General features: G+C 40.4%; 1 protein-coding gene across 14 annotated transcripts in view; it reads right to left on the reverse strand.

Moving 5' to 3' along the window:
- Positions 1-2,161: 2,161 nt before the first annotated feature.
- Positions 2,162-18,033, reverse strand: part of ZNF521 (zinc finger protein 521) — a 230,057-nt gene continuing 214,185 nt past the window's right edge. For all 14 annotated transcript variants that reach the window (XM_064435496.1, XM_064435550.1, XM_064435549.1 and 11 more), the window contains one exon: positions 2,162-2,990. In XM_064435496.1, the coding sequence (XP_064291566.1) occupies positions 2,961-2,990 (30 nt within the window). In that variant the 3' untranslated portion in view covers positions 2,162-2,960. The remainder of the gene's footprint in view (positions 2,991-18,033) is intronic.

Consider the following 18,033-nt stretch of genomic DNA (forward strand, 5'->3'; position numbering starts at 1 on the left):
ATTTGGTGCTTAGATATTGTCTGGGTAGGTCGCTTCACTTCTGCAGTATAAATTATGTATTTATATCTGCTTTAGGTCTGTGACATTTCCTAAAGATAACTCTGGCAAACAAGCAGAAGGACTAATTGCTTTATTAAACTATCACTTAGAGCAAAACTCATGTCCACTTGAAATCTTGGGAGTATAGCCTTCTCAGAGGTAAAAGGATACCTTGTCCCTCAGTCTATCCACACAACTCTTGAACAGATCCTTTTACATTGGGTTAAGGGCATGAGGAGGGGCTTCTTTTAGCTTTTGCTAACCCAGGGCAGAGAAAGGCACACCACAGCTGAAATGCACACATGCACACAGAGTGCCGTGTCTCTTCTTCCAACAGGCAAGATGATCTGCCTCTCCTGTTGATTTTTCTAAATGCTGTGGTAATTCCCCAAGCGATACTCAGCTCTCATTGGGAAGTTCAGATGTCTTCCATAATCTATTTAAACAGCTATTTAGGTATCACTGAGAAACCTGTTACTTTAGAAAAGGTAAGAGGATTCCAGCACTTGATACCAGCAGCCAGCTCTCAGAAGCCACCTGGGGCTGCCTGTGGCCACAAGACCCCTCTATTCCCCTGAGTCTGCCTCAAGGGACAATTGATGCAGGAAGTCTTCATCCCATTTGCTGTTGCTGTGTTTACTGTTCCTTTATTTACGTATCTAGAAATTCAACATCTTTGCATGTTTTGCAAGCTGTCATGACATGAGACGCTAGTAATAGACTATGTTTTGCTTGCTAACATATTTTTGACATATTTTAGCTTTGATTATAAGATTGCATCTTTCCTTGCTACCATCTGTCTCAACTCGGTGGCACTCTGGCATTTACAAAAACAGTAGGGTGTAATATTTCTTATATACTTGAACTCTACTACAAACATGTTATTTTCAGTCTTAACCAATATGTCACACTTTCACACATGAAGGCTGAAATGCCTTATATCCTTTAAGGTATCTGTCAAAAATAAAGAACATATCATCACATTCAATTTGGCTGAGATGAGTAATATATTAATGAGAATAAGAATGGGAACAGTTTCTGACTTATAAATAGAACTGGCATTTTATAAGCCTTATGTATTCATGCTTGCATTTTTCCTTTTGTCAGCAAAAATGAGATATTCATACAAAACCTGGAAATTTCTTTCTTGTATTTAGCAAAATCTGCACAATATTTTCAAAGCTGGAGTGTTAAATATGACACACTTTTTCTTGGAATATCTGGTAGCCAGACACTTTCTGATTTTACTTCTTTTATCTCTGCCCTCCATCTGTAAGGAGTCAAATTGTTACACTCAGCAAACTGGAAATTACACTTTACCCTGACAGCACCAGGTGAGCAGTTCCAGACATTTGGACTTGTGATATGTGGCTGTTTAAAGGCAGTATTTCAGCAGCACTGGTTTTCATGGGATAAAACTAGAATTCTAGCAACAAGGATGAGATACTAGAATAGCTGGAGAAAGGTTTTTTGGCCTCTTTTGCAGGTGAGCTGGAGTACTGGGGGACAGTGATAGGCAAGGAGGGTTTTTATCCCTTTTTCTTCTCCTTGAAACTGCAGGCAGTGAGGAGCTAATTCAGACCTGAGCAAAGCTGTGAGGTGTTGTGAGAGCTGCCCCGGGGTGTGGTGCCAGTGAGCATCACCCGCAGTGAGCACCACCTCCAATTCTGCTACCCATGCCAGAGGAGAGGGTCAGGGATGTCAGCTTAATAGCACTGCTGGCCAGAGCTGTGGTGGCTCCCTCTTGTCACCAGACTCAGCTGACTAGGTGATATTTCATTTAAATTTACCGATAATTATATATGGAAAATGCATGGTGACTCCTCTGGCTACCAACATGTCAAGTGTGTAAGAATGAAATTCCTGAGACAGAGAAATAAAATAAATAAACTCAGAAAACAGTGACTATCACACATTGCTTTGCAGTGGGCCAGCAGATTTTTTTCTACTACTACGTTTATTTCAATACCTACCTTTGAGAAAAGCAACCTGTTTTACTGAGCAGTGTACAGATCCTAATACAATGGGATTCCAGATCTTGGTGGTTCTTTAGGTAATGTAACAGAAGCAATAATAATGCTACTTTCCGAGAAAAAAGACAAGACACAAAGTACACTCACACTTAATGGTAAACTGAATTTATTTCCTTTTGGAAAACAATTCCAGTAATCTCCAGGTTCAGACCGCAGAGTAAACATTAATAACAGTAACATACAGGTTAGTTCAACTGATTCAAGAATTTGGCCATGTGAAATCATTAAGGAAAGTCTTGAACACTCAAAGCTTCAAATGGTATCCAGGAAAAAAAATTCTTTGACAAACTACATAACAACTATTGCATATATGGTAATGCTATCTGTCATATCGCAAGGCTTACAAATATATATACGGGCCTTATTCAACTGTGGGTGCCTGCTCTGTGAGAAAGAGTCTCTTCATATTTTTTGCAAGAATCTTCAGCAATAAAAAATAGTCTTAGATTCATCCGTTTGTATACCAAAAGAGAGATTTCTGGACTGAAGGTTAAACGAAAGGGAGGCCAAACAGAGCTGCAATGGAACATAGCTATTACTTTCTCCCTCCTCCTTGAAAATGACATTTTTTCTTAAGCTATTTTTTTCTCCTCACACAGTATTATTATTATTTGTATCTTTCCTGAATAGGGCCCAAGTCCACTTGTCTTTATAAGACCATTTTAGTATCAGACAACATAATACATGTGCAACACTTTATATACAGGAAGTCTATCCGGTGCTCAAAAGTTCAAACACATGAACATCCAACAGTTTCGATAATACAAGTTTTATGGTACAATACAATGATTCTGAATAATATACATAACAATGAAAGTTTCGTGCAAAGAGTAAAATGTGTTCCCTTTTTGTGCCACAAAGGATTCTCTGGAAGAGATGGGCCTTGCACTAACTGCTGTGCTGGGTCATCGTATGATTCTGCAACAAAAACAAAAGAAACAACTTAGTCACAGGACAGGCATTTCTGTGTGAAAGAAGGATGCAAAAACAATTTTCCCAACATATTTTGTAAAATGATGGGCTGGATAAAGAGAATATTCTTGACCCCTCCTTGTTTAAACTAGCCAGAAACCACATAATTATGGAAGAGAGGAGTTCTCCCCAGCTGTTTCACACCAGTATCCTTTACATGTGCCACAAGAAGGGCAACACACTCTCTACAGATAGGGTGTGGGCTGATCTGGCCCATGAAATTGCAGACCAGGTCAGTGATCCTGGTGTCTGCTTACACATGGCTCATGGTTTATGCATTGCAAAAATGAGAAGTGCATTTGCCATAAAAGTCTTATGCTAACTGGCCTGTTCTTCCTACACTGTGACACTTTACTCCTGCAGTAAAACCTATTTCCCCCACGTGGTAAGAGCCTCTCTGCTAGAGAGCTCAGAGAATGATGAGAAAACAGGAGGGGATGGCACAGCCTGCCCTTTGGTCACCAAAACCCACAGGTATTTTTCTTCAGATGAATGCAGTGCCTTATGTGTAGTAACACAGCATGGACTTTGGAGTCCTAAATTCTCCTTTCCTGTACAAGTAATCACCAAATCAAGCAGCAAATACCAGTTTCACCCTCTTTCCTCCTCACCCCTCAAACCAAGTTGGCCACTTTCAGAAAGATGCTATTGTGCTGCCTGTACTGGCTCAGACCCTTCACAAGCATTGACCCAAGAGCAAGGGACCAATCCAATACATCTCAAGTGTTTTACAATGTACACTGGATCCACAGATAACTAGAAAATGTCTGTGAATGCTCCTTCTCGGACAACAGGGCAGCTACTGATTAGTGATGAATTTTCTCCTTAGTAAACGGGGCCAGATTTGGGCCAGTGACCCAGAGGGCAGGGGTGTCACATCCCATGATTTGCTCCCAGCACATCCAGACCCTTCACTCCACTTTATTAAGTTAATCTGTCTTTAAACCTCTTTGGACTAACACACTCTAGGATGAACCTGTTCCCACAAGACAGTCATCATTTACAACAAAGTGAGCATCTACTGAACCATACCCTCCAGAGCCACCCATGAAAGGGCACATGAAAACAGCCTCGGTGAAATGAATGTGAAATACAGCGTGACTGCAGACCAGCCTAAAAATCCTCTCTCCCATCCTCCTTCACTCTTCCCTAAACTGTGCACGCACACAAATAATAGTTCATGGGACATTTGGCAAGGGAAGGATCTTACAGTAAGACTGAGGAATTTTTAATGTAGTGCCATTCTCAAGATTAAAGGAAAATGACCCAGTGACACTCCAAGATGCAATTTCCAGATGTGAATACAAAATGATTTAATGCTGATGGCAGGAATTCCAGACTGTCCAAGGCCAAAGAGCATTAAAAAAATACACTTCACCACTTGATTTCATCTAGTTCCTCATCCTTGCTATAAAATCATTTCAAAATGCTGTAAAGCATCAACAATAGATGCAGCCAAAAATGCTGGCTGGTCCCAGGTAATGGGCTCTGACTTTAAAGCACAAAGGCAAGGAAATTAAGAGTTAAGCCTGACAGTCAGTCCTTTTGTCATCCTGTTGTGTCCATTTATTGCAGCACTTACAGCATAACACCACAGGCTTATTGGAGACCCTGCAGTACCTAGAAACAACAGGGCAAGTTAAATATGGGGTGGTAGCCTGAATTCTGATTTTCTTCTCTGTTTCTGAGCAGGTGAAGTAATATACCAATTGTTACATTGCAGACAGATATTTGGGGGGGGTCTTTTGTTTCTAGTCTCCTGAGAGTAAGCACATCAGTCATGCCCATTTTTTATTTCTTTTCACTAAGTGAAAAATGCATAATCAGTATGAAGCTGGATGAACAGTTGCATATGAAGCAGTCAAAAGGTGTTTTAAAATTGCAGCTGTAACTCTGGCTGCAATGACATTTTTGATTAAAAAATAAAAATGCCCAAATATGAAGGAGACAAAATAAAACACAGCATAAGGACTGACTTGCCCCAGATCTCAGTGTCCCTGACTCCTGTGCCCTGGCACAAAATGAGATTCTCTGGAGATAATGAAGAAATAATAGAAAAAGAACGAAGCAAGCGTTGCAGAGAAGAACGAGAAAGGGCAGGATAGGACCATGAGGAAATACTTTAAACAGTTTAGGCCTTAAAAAGGCAACAATACGTGTTGTAAACAGTCAAAACAAAACACAGTTTCCAAAGTAATTAAATCTCCCCAAACGTGAGGGACTAGGGAGAAATACCTATTTGGCTAAGTTGCAAAAAAATACAAAGTGGAAGCACTTCAGGAACATAACATTGACAAGACAAGCAGGCGAAGGATGGGAGGGGAGAGATAAGAAAGGGAGGAAAATTCTGTAATCCTATAGAGAGCCATATTCCACTCTACCAAAAGCCATCTATTGGAGACCCCATGTCTAAGTGACTGAAAATTGCAAACATTAATCCCAGTTATGAACTGTTGTTGTTTTTATGAGGGGTGTTGTGTTTAAAAATTTAGGGCAAAATTTCTCCTCTATTATCCACGCAGCAGATCTCGACTCTGATAGTCTCTTTGCCTCGTGTGCAGCGAGCTCCCGCCTCCCCAGCAGTGGGACATCAGGCACGCGGGGAAAGCAGAATTTGGAGCTCCCGCTGGCAGGGACGCGGCAGGGCCATGGGAGCACAGCACACCCAGGGAGAGCACAATATTACACTTGAGATCCCCCGTGTGCCTCGGAGAGCACGCTGCCCTTCACTAAAGGCACACTAGACAAGCCTGAAACATGCCTCCTCCAGAAACTTCAACTGGTTTGCCTGAGCTTGGAGCAGTTAGTATCTCCACTTGCCAAAGGGAAGTCATTTAGTGAAGTACAGGAGGTGTCATATGCTCCCCTCCTTTGCCTCCCCCAAATCTGATTGTGCATTAGCACATCTGTTTAATTATGTGGTAGTCTCCCTACAAAGCAAAAATGTCAGTTTCCTGCTTAGCCATGGAAAGGGGAAAATAGTTTTTTTCTCAATATAATCTTTCGTGGACTTCAGCAACAGCTGTGTTCCAATTTCCAAGAGCTGGGATCTCATGAGGAGACACTAGTTTGCAAATACAAATTCAAGCTTTGCATGCACAAAATGGAGGAACAGGGAGGCAGGAGGGGTGTGTGTGTCACTGCATTTGTTATCATGTAGACACAAACCAGGAAAACTCCTACATCCCCAATTTCTATGTCTCAGTGCTACCTGGAAAGCAGGTATATTACCTGGGAAAACCTGAATTCAGTATATTTCACAAGCAAAAGAAACTCTTTAAGTGTATTTGCCCTATTCCTAGAAATAATTATTTTTGATGGCTGAATCCAGCATCCCAACTGTTTTGTGACCCACTATAAAACTACATGCCAGCATTTTTCTGGATGAAAATGCTTTGAGATATCCCTGGTTTTAGTGTCAAGGACTTGAAAACATGCAAAGAATTTCAGGATAATACTGTGTGGAAGAATCTTCTTGGCAAACAAATTCAAAAAGGTTTCTTCACGGAAAGGCTGGAGACAAAAGAGCTAATAATACCTGTTGTTTGGTGCATGCCTTTGTGTGTCAGAGGGAACATGAGAAGTAATAGCTAGCAAAAAGTTCCCGCCCACAGCATCAAAATTAACTAAGAAAACAATACCCACAGATAGCCACAGACTCAGTGGCCCATTAGAACCCTTAATGTGAACTGTGGTTTCATTCAATTTAAATGGGACTTCTCTATTTTATGAGCAGATGAACCAAGACATGGCTGTATCTGACAAACAGCACAAAGAGGGTACACGTGAAGAGGTATAAAGATGAAATGTAGGTGCATTATTTCAACAGATGGTAACAGTAGCACAGCAGCATGTTATTTTTTCCTTAGTTCAAGAACACAAACATGAGTAATCAATCATCACTGATTAAGTAATTATGCTACCCTACATGTTATCACTTATCTGGAATCCTTTATCTGTGTGCATTACACACCATCTTGTATTTTTTTGCATTCAAAAAAACAAAAATCCACCCCACTGCACTGCAATCCAGCTCCAGGTTGTAAAACAGAACTCCACATTACTATCAACCTTTAAGCGCTACAATTTACTCTTTTTTTTTTTTTTAACAAAAGCAATTGGTTTCCAACAGTCTGGATAATAAGTCTTTTGACCTGCATTCTTCTTTGACCCATTAAGGTCACCCCTGTGCTCGGGCATATAGCTGACTTAGGAAATGCCTGCAAGTCCTGCATTTCATCTCCTGCCCACTCAAAATAAAGCTTTCTTTAAATGTGTCTGTACGGGTCCCCGAAGACCAGGGAGGCATCCCTGTAGTGGGCAATGGAGGGACAGAAGCTTCTGCCTTTATTAATGAATGCAGACCATTATGAGTCTGGCTGGCTCCTGCACTGTTCCCAGAAGCATATACTGTACGTGACTTAAAATGCTAGAATATTGACACAAAGCGAGCTGGGCACCCCTAAGGAAAATTACTCCTTGGATATAATGTAGGCTCGTAACAGCTATTAGAGTACAAAATAAAACCCTCCGGGATCAAACTGACATATACCGCATTCTACCTACTCCTCAAACATTAGAAGAATTTCTTTGTGAAGGCATTCTCAAGGACAGCATTAAACTGACTTTTGTAGCAATCTGCAACAGCTTTTTGGCTTACAGCTTTTAGTACTAAATCTCTAGTTTGAATCAATATAAGTACTATATCTACCACATTAATCAATACATTTGGTTCAATACACGTTCTATTAAATTATACTTTCTAATCAAGATTTTCTGCTTCTCTTCCCTTCTTTTTTTTATTCCAACTTCTTATCCTTTACCATACTTTTCAAACTGTCTGCAGCTAAGAAGAGGATGTTGGATTTTCCAGAACCAAAGGGGAAGAAAGAAAGGCCTGTGGAAAGGCAAGCCTAGCAAAACCTAGCACAGGATCAACATGGTTTCCAGAACTTTGGTCCAATGCTTGATTACTTATGCTGGTTTCCATGACCTCTCAAGCAGAAAGACTGTATTGGACACTGTGGGAATATTATACCATGTGGAGGTGAGGCGAGGGAGGAGGGATGAGGAGTATTAAGTGGTAACACCAAAACCAAATAAATGAAACTTATTCAGACTAAACTATAAAAAAGGTAGCACAAAAGGTTATTTTTCACACTGTTTCTTCAGATTCGTGCTGCTTCAATATTGTAGCACAAAGTTTCCTGTCAAGGCCCCATTATATGGCTGAAGTATTCTTTCCTGGTGACCTGTAATATGATTATACTCAAGGACTGAATCAATGAGTTACTTAGATTTGTACAATACTAAGATTAAATACAAACTATAAATTAAGATGTAAAAATATATTATTTAGTCCAGGTCTTCAGGGATTTGTGAAACACTGGGATAGAAGATGTCTCCAGCAATCTGAGCGATCTACACAATTAGAATAAATGACCTTCCCACACCTGTGTTAGATTTGGTGGAATGTGGTTGTTCTTCATAAGAAGAGATTACGAAACACAATGTCAAAATGATAAACATGCATATTGCAGGCATGCAATGAATTTGCCACTGTCTTACAGAAAAAAACCACTGCATTTGTGTCCCTCGCTTACAGTCAGTCGCTCTTTTCCTATCTCCATATAATCACTGTGAACCTGCAGAAAAACTGTTGCATTTTCTTTTGACATTTAACATCATCTCACTCAGCTCACAATAGTGTCTTATAATACTTTCTAGATGACACTATGTCACTATTAAACAAAAAGGTGAAATAGCATAATAAAAGAGAAGAATAAGAATTCATAGAATTTAAAGACAGAAAAGACCCATTAGGGCGTTTTCTCCACCCATCTTGCCAGTGTTGGATTATTGCCTATAGTGTAATTTCAAGTGTTTTTGCCCAGTCCAATTTTAATTAGAGCTTCCAATGCTCCTCCTGGGAGACTATTTCACAGTTTCACAGACCTCAGGGTTAGTATTTTTTTCCTGATGTACATCCCAGGAGAGGAAGAAGCTCAGGCAACCCCAAATCAGACATGAAGCCAAATCTGCATAGTTAGGAGCTGGTTTCAGTAGAATATCTGGGCCATTTTGAACCATCTGAAAGCAGTAAACTTACTTTCAATGCCCCAACAAATTATGGCACTAGCTCCACTGCTGCTGCAAGCAATTAAGAATATTCAGTTATGTGGGTTTCTAAGGCTCAGTTGCTGTATAGGTAAAAGAAAACCAGTATAAGTGGGATTTGGGGTTTCTGTACTAAAGGTAATGACTTCTATAGTGCACTCCACCAAATGAATTAATTGAAGGTTAGGGTCATATCCAGGCTCGTTCTATGATTCCATAATTCTTAATTGTACTGACAGAGCATCTATGGATATTCAGATTGTAAACATTTCTGTCTTTTTCACAAATGTGAAATACAAAAAGAGCAACTTCAGTTGAAGCTCATTAACAAATGAGTGATTATTTCCCCTCTCAGACCCCAGCCTTCCTTTCATAAAACACTAACTAGAAGAAATTAACTTGGATTACTGTATCTGAAATGTTGGAACTAACAAATGTCTCTGATGTCTTTCGCCCCATGAATTACAGTGCTTCTGACACAAATATATACTCATATTTCAGTGGTCACACTTATGCTGAGTGAATGGGGGAGCTAGAAAAGAGATGATGTCTAAGAGTTTTCCATAGGTGAAAACTAGGAGACTGAATGGAGACATGGAAGCTCTGGAGAGAACAGAAAATGTCCAGACAAAATGTCCCTGCCACCAGCATCTCCAGTACTGTAGTGGAGCTGGCAGAGCAGGAGGACTAACAATGAATTTATAAATACACTAAAGTAGGCATGGGGTCTCATCCAGGCCAAGTTTGCTCACCAGCACAGACCTAACAAAATACAGTCTTCGAAACTTCAGATTCCCAAGAAAATTGATCTGACCTAAACCACAGCTATTTCCACAACAAGAAAGGGGCCAAATCCCAAGAGAATCTGTGTTCTCATAAATACCGTTTATGCGTGGTGAGTTGATGTTTACCAGCCTTTGAGAATCAGGTCTGTTCTCAGACATGTTTGCCAGTTAAGTGGTCATCTTAGGACATGACTGACCACTGTTGACAATGATAATTTAGGAAAGTCTACACTGAATTGCAGTCATTCATATAAATTAATTCACCTAAGCGATGTGATTTTATATTACATTAATGTTTCTGAAATAGCATGACTGCTAATCAGATTTTATTCTTTATCATATTTATGTAAAACTCTCAGTGTTCTGGCTTTTCCACTCAGCATTTCCAGCTCAGCCAGAGAAAAACTACCTGTAAAAAAATCTCAAATTGAAGAGTATGTTCTTGGGGATGCAAACTGAAAATTAAAACCAAACCCAAACCAAACTAAAACCCCTGATACCTATTTTTCTTCAGAGACTTCCAGTAAGTCACTAGTAAAATGTCAATGATTCCTTTTGGATTCATTACTATATGCGAGTGCATATATCACAGATTTGTTGTATGGAAAAGAATGACATATATTCCTGGGAACAGCAAATAAGACTTTCGTCATTGCCACTAGAAGAGAACAGACACAAACACCAATGCCTGTTCACCATCCTTGCACCTTCCTCATTATGATTGTTGGCAGGGGGCTCCCAGCTAAGCCTCTGACATAAATCAGAGTAGCTCAAAGGCTGTTTTAACCTATGGTGCCAGGCAATCGCCTCCCATAAGCCTGCCTCACCCTGCCTGCTGCTCATTGAAATGCAGTGAAACTTGCAACAAGGTCTTCCATTTCAAGCAAGATGTGCCTGGCTGCACGGGAAAGGTGTGAGAGAAAGCGATGGGGAGAGGGGGCAATAGTCAGGGCATGTTCACAACAATTCTTCAAAACTGGGAAACCTCTCTGTTCTTTATATGGCAAAGGGGCTGTACTGATAATTAGGATCCAGGTCTAAGTCTTGCCTGTAGGAAAGCAAGGCCTTTGTGATACTGCAAATATTTGAAATTAATACACAAGCATTCTTCCCCAGTAAGAAAGTTGTTCATTAAGTGGGAATAAAAGCTGAAACAAAAAAGGCAGAAGGAGGCACTTCTGAGAAATATATCAAAAGTCTTATTACTTTAGAATATGGTTATGGTTACCCTGGTATAAATTCAGAAAAGCTCCACTGAAATCAAGGGAGTTTCAAGACAGGATCAAGCAAGAATACAGCCAGGCTAAAACAAAGTGAATATTGCTTGTATACTGATCGATCCTTGTACACCCTCTGAAGAGGCCACAGCCAGAAGTCTCTTCACCCTGTCAGACACAGCAAGCCGAACCCAAAGTTGAACAAATACAGATTTGTCTGCAGCTATTGTACAACAGAGCAACAGGGGATGACAAGCCTTGATAGGCAATACTGCCTAATAAGATATTCAGGGATTAAGTCAGTGTTTTACAAGACACGTGTTCATGGGCTAGTTGTTGCTGTGCTTTAATTTTTTTTCTTTGTTATGTTTAATTTATCATGCTGGTGCTTTCTAAACTACATCTGTAAACAAGTTTAAGTTTGACTGACCTCCCCTTTTACATCCACAGGCAGCATTTCTACTTTGTGCTCTGATTTCAGATACCTTAAAGACAAATAAATCTGTGGGGGAGAGAGAGGTAATAAACCTGCATAACAAAAACAAACCCCTTTGTCTGACAATATGTGATCATCTTATGTGAATACAAATTTGCCTAGCTGTGAGTGAGGAACTGGCTCCTGGAACTGGAGCTGTGCTATGCACAGATTCCTTTATAGGTCAATCCCAATTAAACAAACTACTACTAAATATTTAACAGCTCAGTGCGGTAATTAGTGACAAATAATGGAAGCTTAAACTGATAATTGCACAAAAATGTCCTGTTGGAAACATTACATGTTCCTTACTCTCCTCTTTCTCTCATACTCAATGAATCCTGATCCTTTTCAAGGATTAAACTGACAAATCAGATCTGGATTTTGTGCATAACTATTTGGTCTGCAATGAAGTTTTCTATGACTTGCAAAAAGGAACTTTCCAAGGGGAATTCTTCTTCTCAAATTTCCATTTTGGGTTCTGTGCTTTTAAGCAGAGTAATTGCTAAAACATGAATTGATTTCAAATCTCCAACCAACCTGCAAGACCAGAATTCAAGCTCCTGTCCATAGGATTCAAAAGGTCACCCAATTAAAATGGGGAAGCACACAGAGCTGTGATTTATATGCAAAGGGCAACCTTTAAAACAATGATACTTTCCAGTTTTCCACAGGTGCATGTACAAGAATCTCTTTGAACAAAATTACAAGTGAAATTACAAGTTTCTTGATACAGCCTGAAAGAAAAGTGCTGTAACTTGTCTGCACTCCTGTTATGCAGACAGACACATCCCACACTTGTATTGATCGTCAAGTTCACCTCCCTACCTTCCTGACCTAACACTGGGTATTGTGCTTACTAGGTGACATGGGGACAGCCTGGAATCTGGATTCTCCACACACTGACAGCTGGTGCATGGGGCCTTGTACAACAGCACCTGGCACACTGGAGGCTGTAGACCAGCCCAAGATTAACTCACAGTGGCTAACATTTTTGCTCAGGTGAAAGCAAACCCTGAACAAGCCCAGTTTTAAAATCTGCAAACTTTCCTTTCACATGTGGAAATCATATTTGGAAGTTATCCATCCAGCAAGCATACATACATACATTCAGTTAAGATAATGCAGAAATGGATGGGAGCGTATGTTGGATGCTGAAATCAGGAATGCAAATGGGAATTTGTCCCCCGGTCCATGGTATGCCAATGTTAGGCTGTGTAGGATAGAAAAGGAAAAGCTATGGTGCTCTGTTAGCTCTCCACCTCTTCTAAAAGCTCCAAACTCTGTTGCACATTGGTGCATCTTTTTCCTTCAAGACAGTTTGCAAGGCAAGCCAGATTGAGCAGATTTGATGGTAACAGCCAAGGATTTCTGAGCTGATAAGCAGAGGCCCCCATGGATTTTGCGCTCTGACTTCCTTCACAACCGGTTACTGTGCCAGCCCATCTTGGACATCTTACAGTCCTTATTCCTACAGCTCTTCAGACCAGGAATAGCAGGAGCTGGGACAGTGCTTATGTGGCAGACTTGGTGTGTATGCGAATTACAAATCTACTGCTTGGAAAGGAAACTAAGGACAATTTTTATCCCTTCATAGCTGGTGATTAGTTAGACTGTTACAAACCCTATGCTGAAACATTTTATGAGGTTGCTCTAGCAACCTCATCTGTGTTTCCCCCTTTTAAGTCTAAGAAACTCCATGTTTTAAAGGTGACTTTTAGAGAGACCAGAATGTTATTCTGCCCTTTATAACAAAGTCATTCTCCAAATTTTGTGAGGACACACACTGTAAATCAATAAATCTGGAGCGTGTGGTACCAGGACAAGAAAATTTCTTGTTTGTCATTGTGGTTGTTGGTTGTAAAATGCAGTTTGGATTCTCTATTGTCTTCTGTTTTCTTGTTTGTTTTTTTTCAATTGCATTTGTGTAAAAGAAGTGTGAAATATGACCACAGCTAAATGGGAGGAATTTTACTCTCACTTTCTCCTATTTACAGAACCTTAAAAAATGGGGAAGGCAGTACAGTCCAATTCCTACAATTTAATACTCCCCCCCCAAACAAGGAGTACCACACAAAGAAGCAGCCTTTCATGCCTTTTTCCTTCCTCCCTGTGAGAGAGGATGTATCCTCCTAGCAAATATCATTCTCTGAGGTTGGTCATTCTGTTTCCTGTCAGACAGCTGGCTGGTGACACGTTGCAAGTCAGACATGTCATTAGGTCCTGCCTTGACCCGGTACCGACAGTTGAAGAAATGTCCCCACCCCTCACTTTGGCTTTGGCTTGTGATGCTGGGTACTCCTGTCTCCTCGCTATCTCGTGCCAGGGGATCCAGCCTCCTGCAGCTGCTGCTTTCACCCCTCGTTGCCCATTAGGACTGGTTTTAGTGTGGCAATCTTCAGACTGAGTGAAAAGAATCACATTTATGAGGAAAATAACCGGAGACAACACTCATTTTCTGTCTACATTTAGTGCCAAGGTATCTGAAACAGAGAACTTTAATTCCTTTACAAAAAGATGTGCTGTAGCTATGGTGAGGCTAATCTATAACCCTCATGATCTTATGTAATTTAATACTCCAAGTTAATTTTAATTCACCAAAATAAAACCCACCACATAAAATAACTCTTTAAAGTAAAGTATTAGCTTGAACCCAGAAAAAAATAAAAAAGCTAAATCTTTGCAATTGGAGGGCAATTCATCATACCGCAGTGTACACTTATATAAATTCAAAAGTTAGCTATAAACAAGTACCCACAGCAATAGTGCCATGCATAAAGGGGCAGGCAACAGGAGGCCTGCTTTCTAATAAGCCCTCAAAGGAACCTGCCACACAGAAGTGGCACTTATTCTAATTTAAAGCTCTCACAGTTACTTTACCATGGCAAAATTTATAAACTAATAACTTTAGTAAACAAACTGGCACTCCAAACAAAAACCCACACAGCAGTTCAGGCCTGCAGAGAAAACAGCTTTCTTAGAAAGGTACGCTCTTCAACAGTGAGATAAAACATTGGTTTGTTGGCTACTCTTACAGTCCCTATTGTTCAGTAACAATTCTGCACCATTCCATCTGTACTGCCATTTCAATGTGGTCTGTAGTCTATCGTCCCCACAAATATTTTTAGCATCCTAAGGAATATTACACACCTGTATATTTGTGTCCTGGTCAGCTCAAACAAAGAAATACTACTGCATTTGAAAGAGCCTACTCTGGGTCTGTGACTTGCTGAAAATGTAATTAAATAGTCAGGGCAATTTGCTTTCAAATTGTCAGTTTAAAAACATATTTAATATTTGCATTTAAAGCTCACATTCTTTCTCATCTCAGTTTTGATTTAGTAACTGATAGTTTTGATTAGTTTTGATTCTCAGTAACTGATAAAAATTACAAAAATTATACTGTTCTTCATTTATATACATGAAGAAAAAAAAATCAGAAAGCAATAATAAGGGCTAAGCAAGAAATTACAGAAATGTCTGTAATACATGCATATTGAATTTTTTTTGTTATATCCTAAAACCACATCACTTAGTACGAAGTTCCTTTTCAAATCAAAGCGATACTAAAGTAAAACAACTGCAGGCAAAATTTCTAAGACGCGACGCATTTTGTGTCAGAATGCTCATCACTTCAGGCTGACCTGCCAAAGTATCTTGGGAAACATGGTAAAAAAGACAAATCTGCAAGTTCCTAAGAAACTTTGAATGATAAGAAGTGTGTGCTGCTCACGAACCACAGAATGCTCTGCCGCGTTAGCTGAGCCATACTGGTGCCTACAGCAGTCCACCCCTTCCTACTGCTTCTAGGCACACCTGCTCAGGCTGTGCTCCTGAGAGCATCGAGGAGCAGCCAGCATCAAGAAGCTTTCACGGAAGAAAGCAAAGAAAGAAAAAGTTTCTGCTTAGGTGAGTGATGTAGAATTGAAAGATCAGAATTCAGTAGTATACACAGACACCTGCTGTCAGCAATAGAGCTATGTCATAAATTTGATATGGGTGAAGTTAGCAAGATGACATTTTTGAACCTTGACAGGCAATTTCTGTCACCTGCATTTTTAGGAGATTCTCAGCACCTTGCAGAATCCACCCCTGCATCCAACCCATTTCCTTGGGGGACCCAGTATTATCTCAAGATGCCTCTTTTTAGGCATTAGAAATTAAGATTTTGGCCACAGGTCTTGTTTTTCCAGAAACAACTGCATTGTCAAGACAATCTACAAACTCACCAGAGAGTAATTTCTAAGGGTTTTTGAAATACCTCTTTTCACAAATATATTTCCCTATTAAGTTCTGCACAAGAGTCCAACATCTGTAGAGACTTACAATTCTCTGCTAAATTGTGTGCATTTTCAGATTAATTCCTACATGGTCACTGTATATTATTGTAAATACATGCAGCCTAACCATTTAAATCATGGGCTACCATAGTTCTCAGTGCATGTTAAAGCATTCCTAACACTGCCCAAACTTATGCCAGCTCATAATAGCCCCATGGGATTGTTATACCAATTAAAAATCCCTGGAATTCATTGGAGTCTGAGACATGCCTGTGAGGACCAAAAGGGAGTGATACAGAACCAGCTTGCAAAATAAACAGGATTTGCTGCGTACTGAGGGAATCCTTGGCTGTCTGACTAAGGTACCTTTTATACTGGCAGGGGATGCAAATTGGAGCCTGAGGATCTGCACTTTCATTTTCAAAGCTCTTTGCAAACATCAACCACTTCACCTTCACACCATTGCTTCAAGGGAAGTAAATATGTACAGTTCCAGCATCTTCTGTTTTCTGGAGGTGCAAAGAAGCACAGGGCATTTTTACAGTCTCTGCTCAGGCACAAAAGGGAGCTTTTGACAACCTCTTCCTTCGTGGGCAAATGAGTTTCTCAAGTCCAAAGTCCACGGAGGGACTTGGAGGCAGAACAGGGTTTTCTGGAAAGATCCTGCTATCCAGCCTGGTACTGAGTCCACCCTGCCTAACCTGCAACACACCGAAGCAACTTGCAGAATGCTAGGCATACACTGCTTCAACGTAGAGGACAGATTACTGCATGTCACTCTCCATAATCTCTCCTGTAAGAGGAATTCTATATGCTTCCCGGGGACCTCCCCCTTTGCTTCCCCCCCCAGATGGTGGCAAGGTTAGAGACAAGTTGTTTTCTCAAGACTGAGATTAAAAATGGCTCTGTGTTTTGCTAAACATTCCTCTGAAGCATGGGCAGCACGCGTGTGTGTGTGTGTGTGTCTGAAAAGGACCCCAATGAAAGGAAGGAATGAGAGATGCTAAACAATGCTGTGCAAAGTTGCAGACTGTTCGGCTACAGGCCAGAAAATGAATCCAATTTTTCATTCTGTCATTATAAATATTTCAGTGCAAATGGTACTGATTTTCTGCAACTGTGGTTAAGCAAAGGGCCTCCGAGTGAATATTTAAGGGGGAAAAAAAAAGAGAAGAAGAAAAAGAGGGAAGGGAAAAAAAAGAAAAATAAGAGGGAGGGGTAAAATTAAGGTTAGCGACCAATTAATTTCAAACTTTTGGTGTAAAAGATTCTGGGAAAAATTCTACAGTGATGCAGCGTGTGACTCGAAGGAGGGAAAAAAACATTTACTCTGCTCTTCTTCTGACAGTTTCTCATAAAATATCTGCAGTCCATCTATCTTTTAGTACTCCAGGCTCCTCTGGAGAGCAGAAAATAGTAGTTTAAAGCTCACTTCAGTGCCAGTCTGCGGGAGATTGCTTTCCACAGGACCCCTGCTGATGGAGGCCTAGGGGAAGAGGCCCAGGAGTTATTCAATCAGTCCAAGGCTCTGGGGCGGCCAGGGCTCCTTTGAGGGCTGATTATAAAGCTGCCCTCCTGTTGCCTGCCTCTGAACAGAACGAAATGAGCTGCCTCTTGCTGAGCAGATTCTGCAAGAAGGAATTTCACCTGTCATGGAGTTTGTCAGAATTTCAAGATTTATCTTGGTGCAAAATTAATAAAATACCAACTAGGATTTCAGCCTGACTACTCAGCTGTGTCATCTCAAAGTGATCTTTCACCTAAGAAAACCTGGACACAGAGCTACTGAAGTCATTCTTGCCCTACTTTTGCGCAGGAGCTTTGGTGGATGCTACAACTGAATAATAAAATGATTAGAGGTGGATTTCCTGACAATTACACCCAACGTCAAGCGCCGGGTGGGTGCTACCGTTCTAGCGCGTGACCTTCCACCTTACTTCTGTGGTTACTAAATCTCCCTGGAATAAGCTAGAAATCTGAAATAGAAAAAGATCATTTCTGCAGTTTATAACCTAGCAGGTCCCTTATGGCAGCACATCTGTTAAGTTCATACACTGGTATTCCAGGTCTGGATTTGATTTATAAGTTTTAAAGGAATACAAACAACAGACTACA

Source organism: Passer domesticus, chromosome 1 (genome assembly GCF_036417665.1).
Source record: "Passer domesticus isolate bPasDom1 chromosome 1, bPasDom1.hap1, whole genome shotgun sequence".
NCBI classification, from domain to species: domain Eukaryota; kingdom Metazoa; phylum Chordata; class Aves; order Passeriformes; family Passeridae; genus Passer; species Passer domesticus.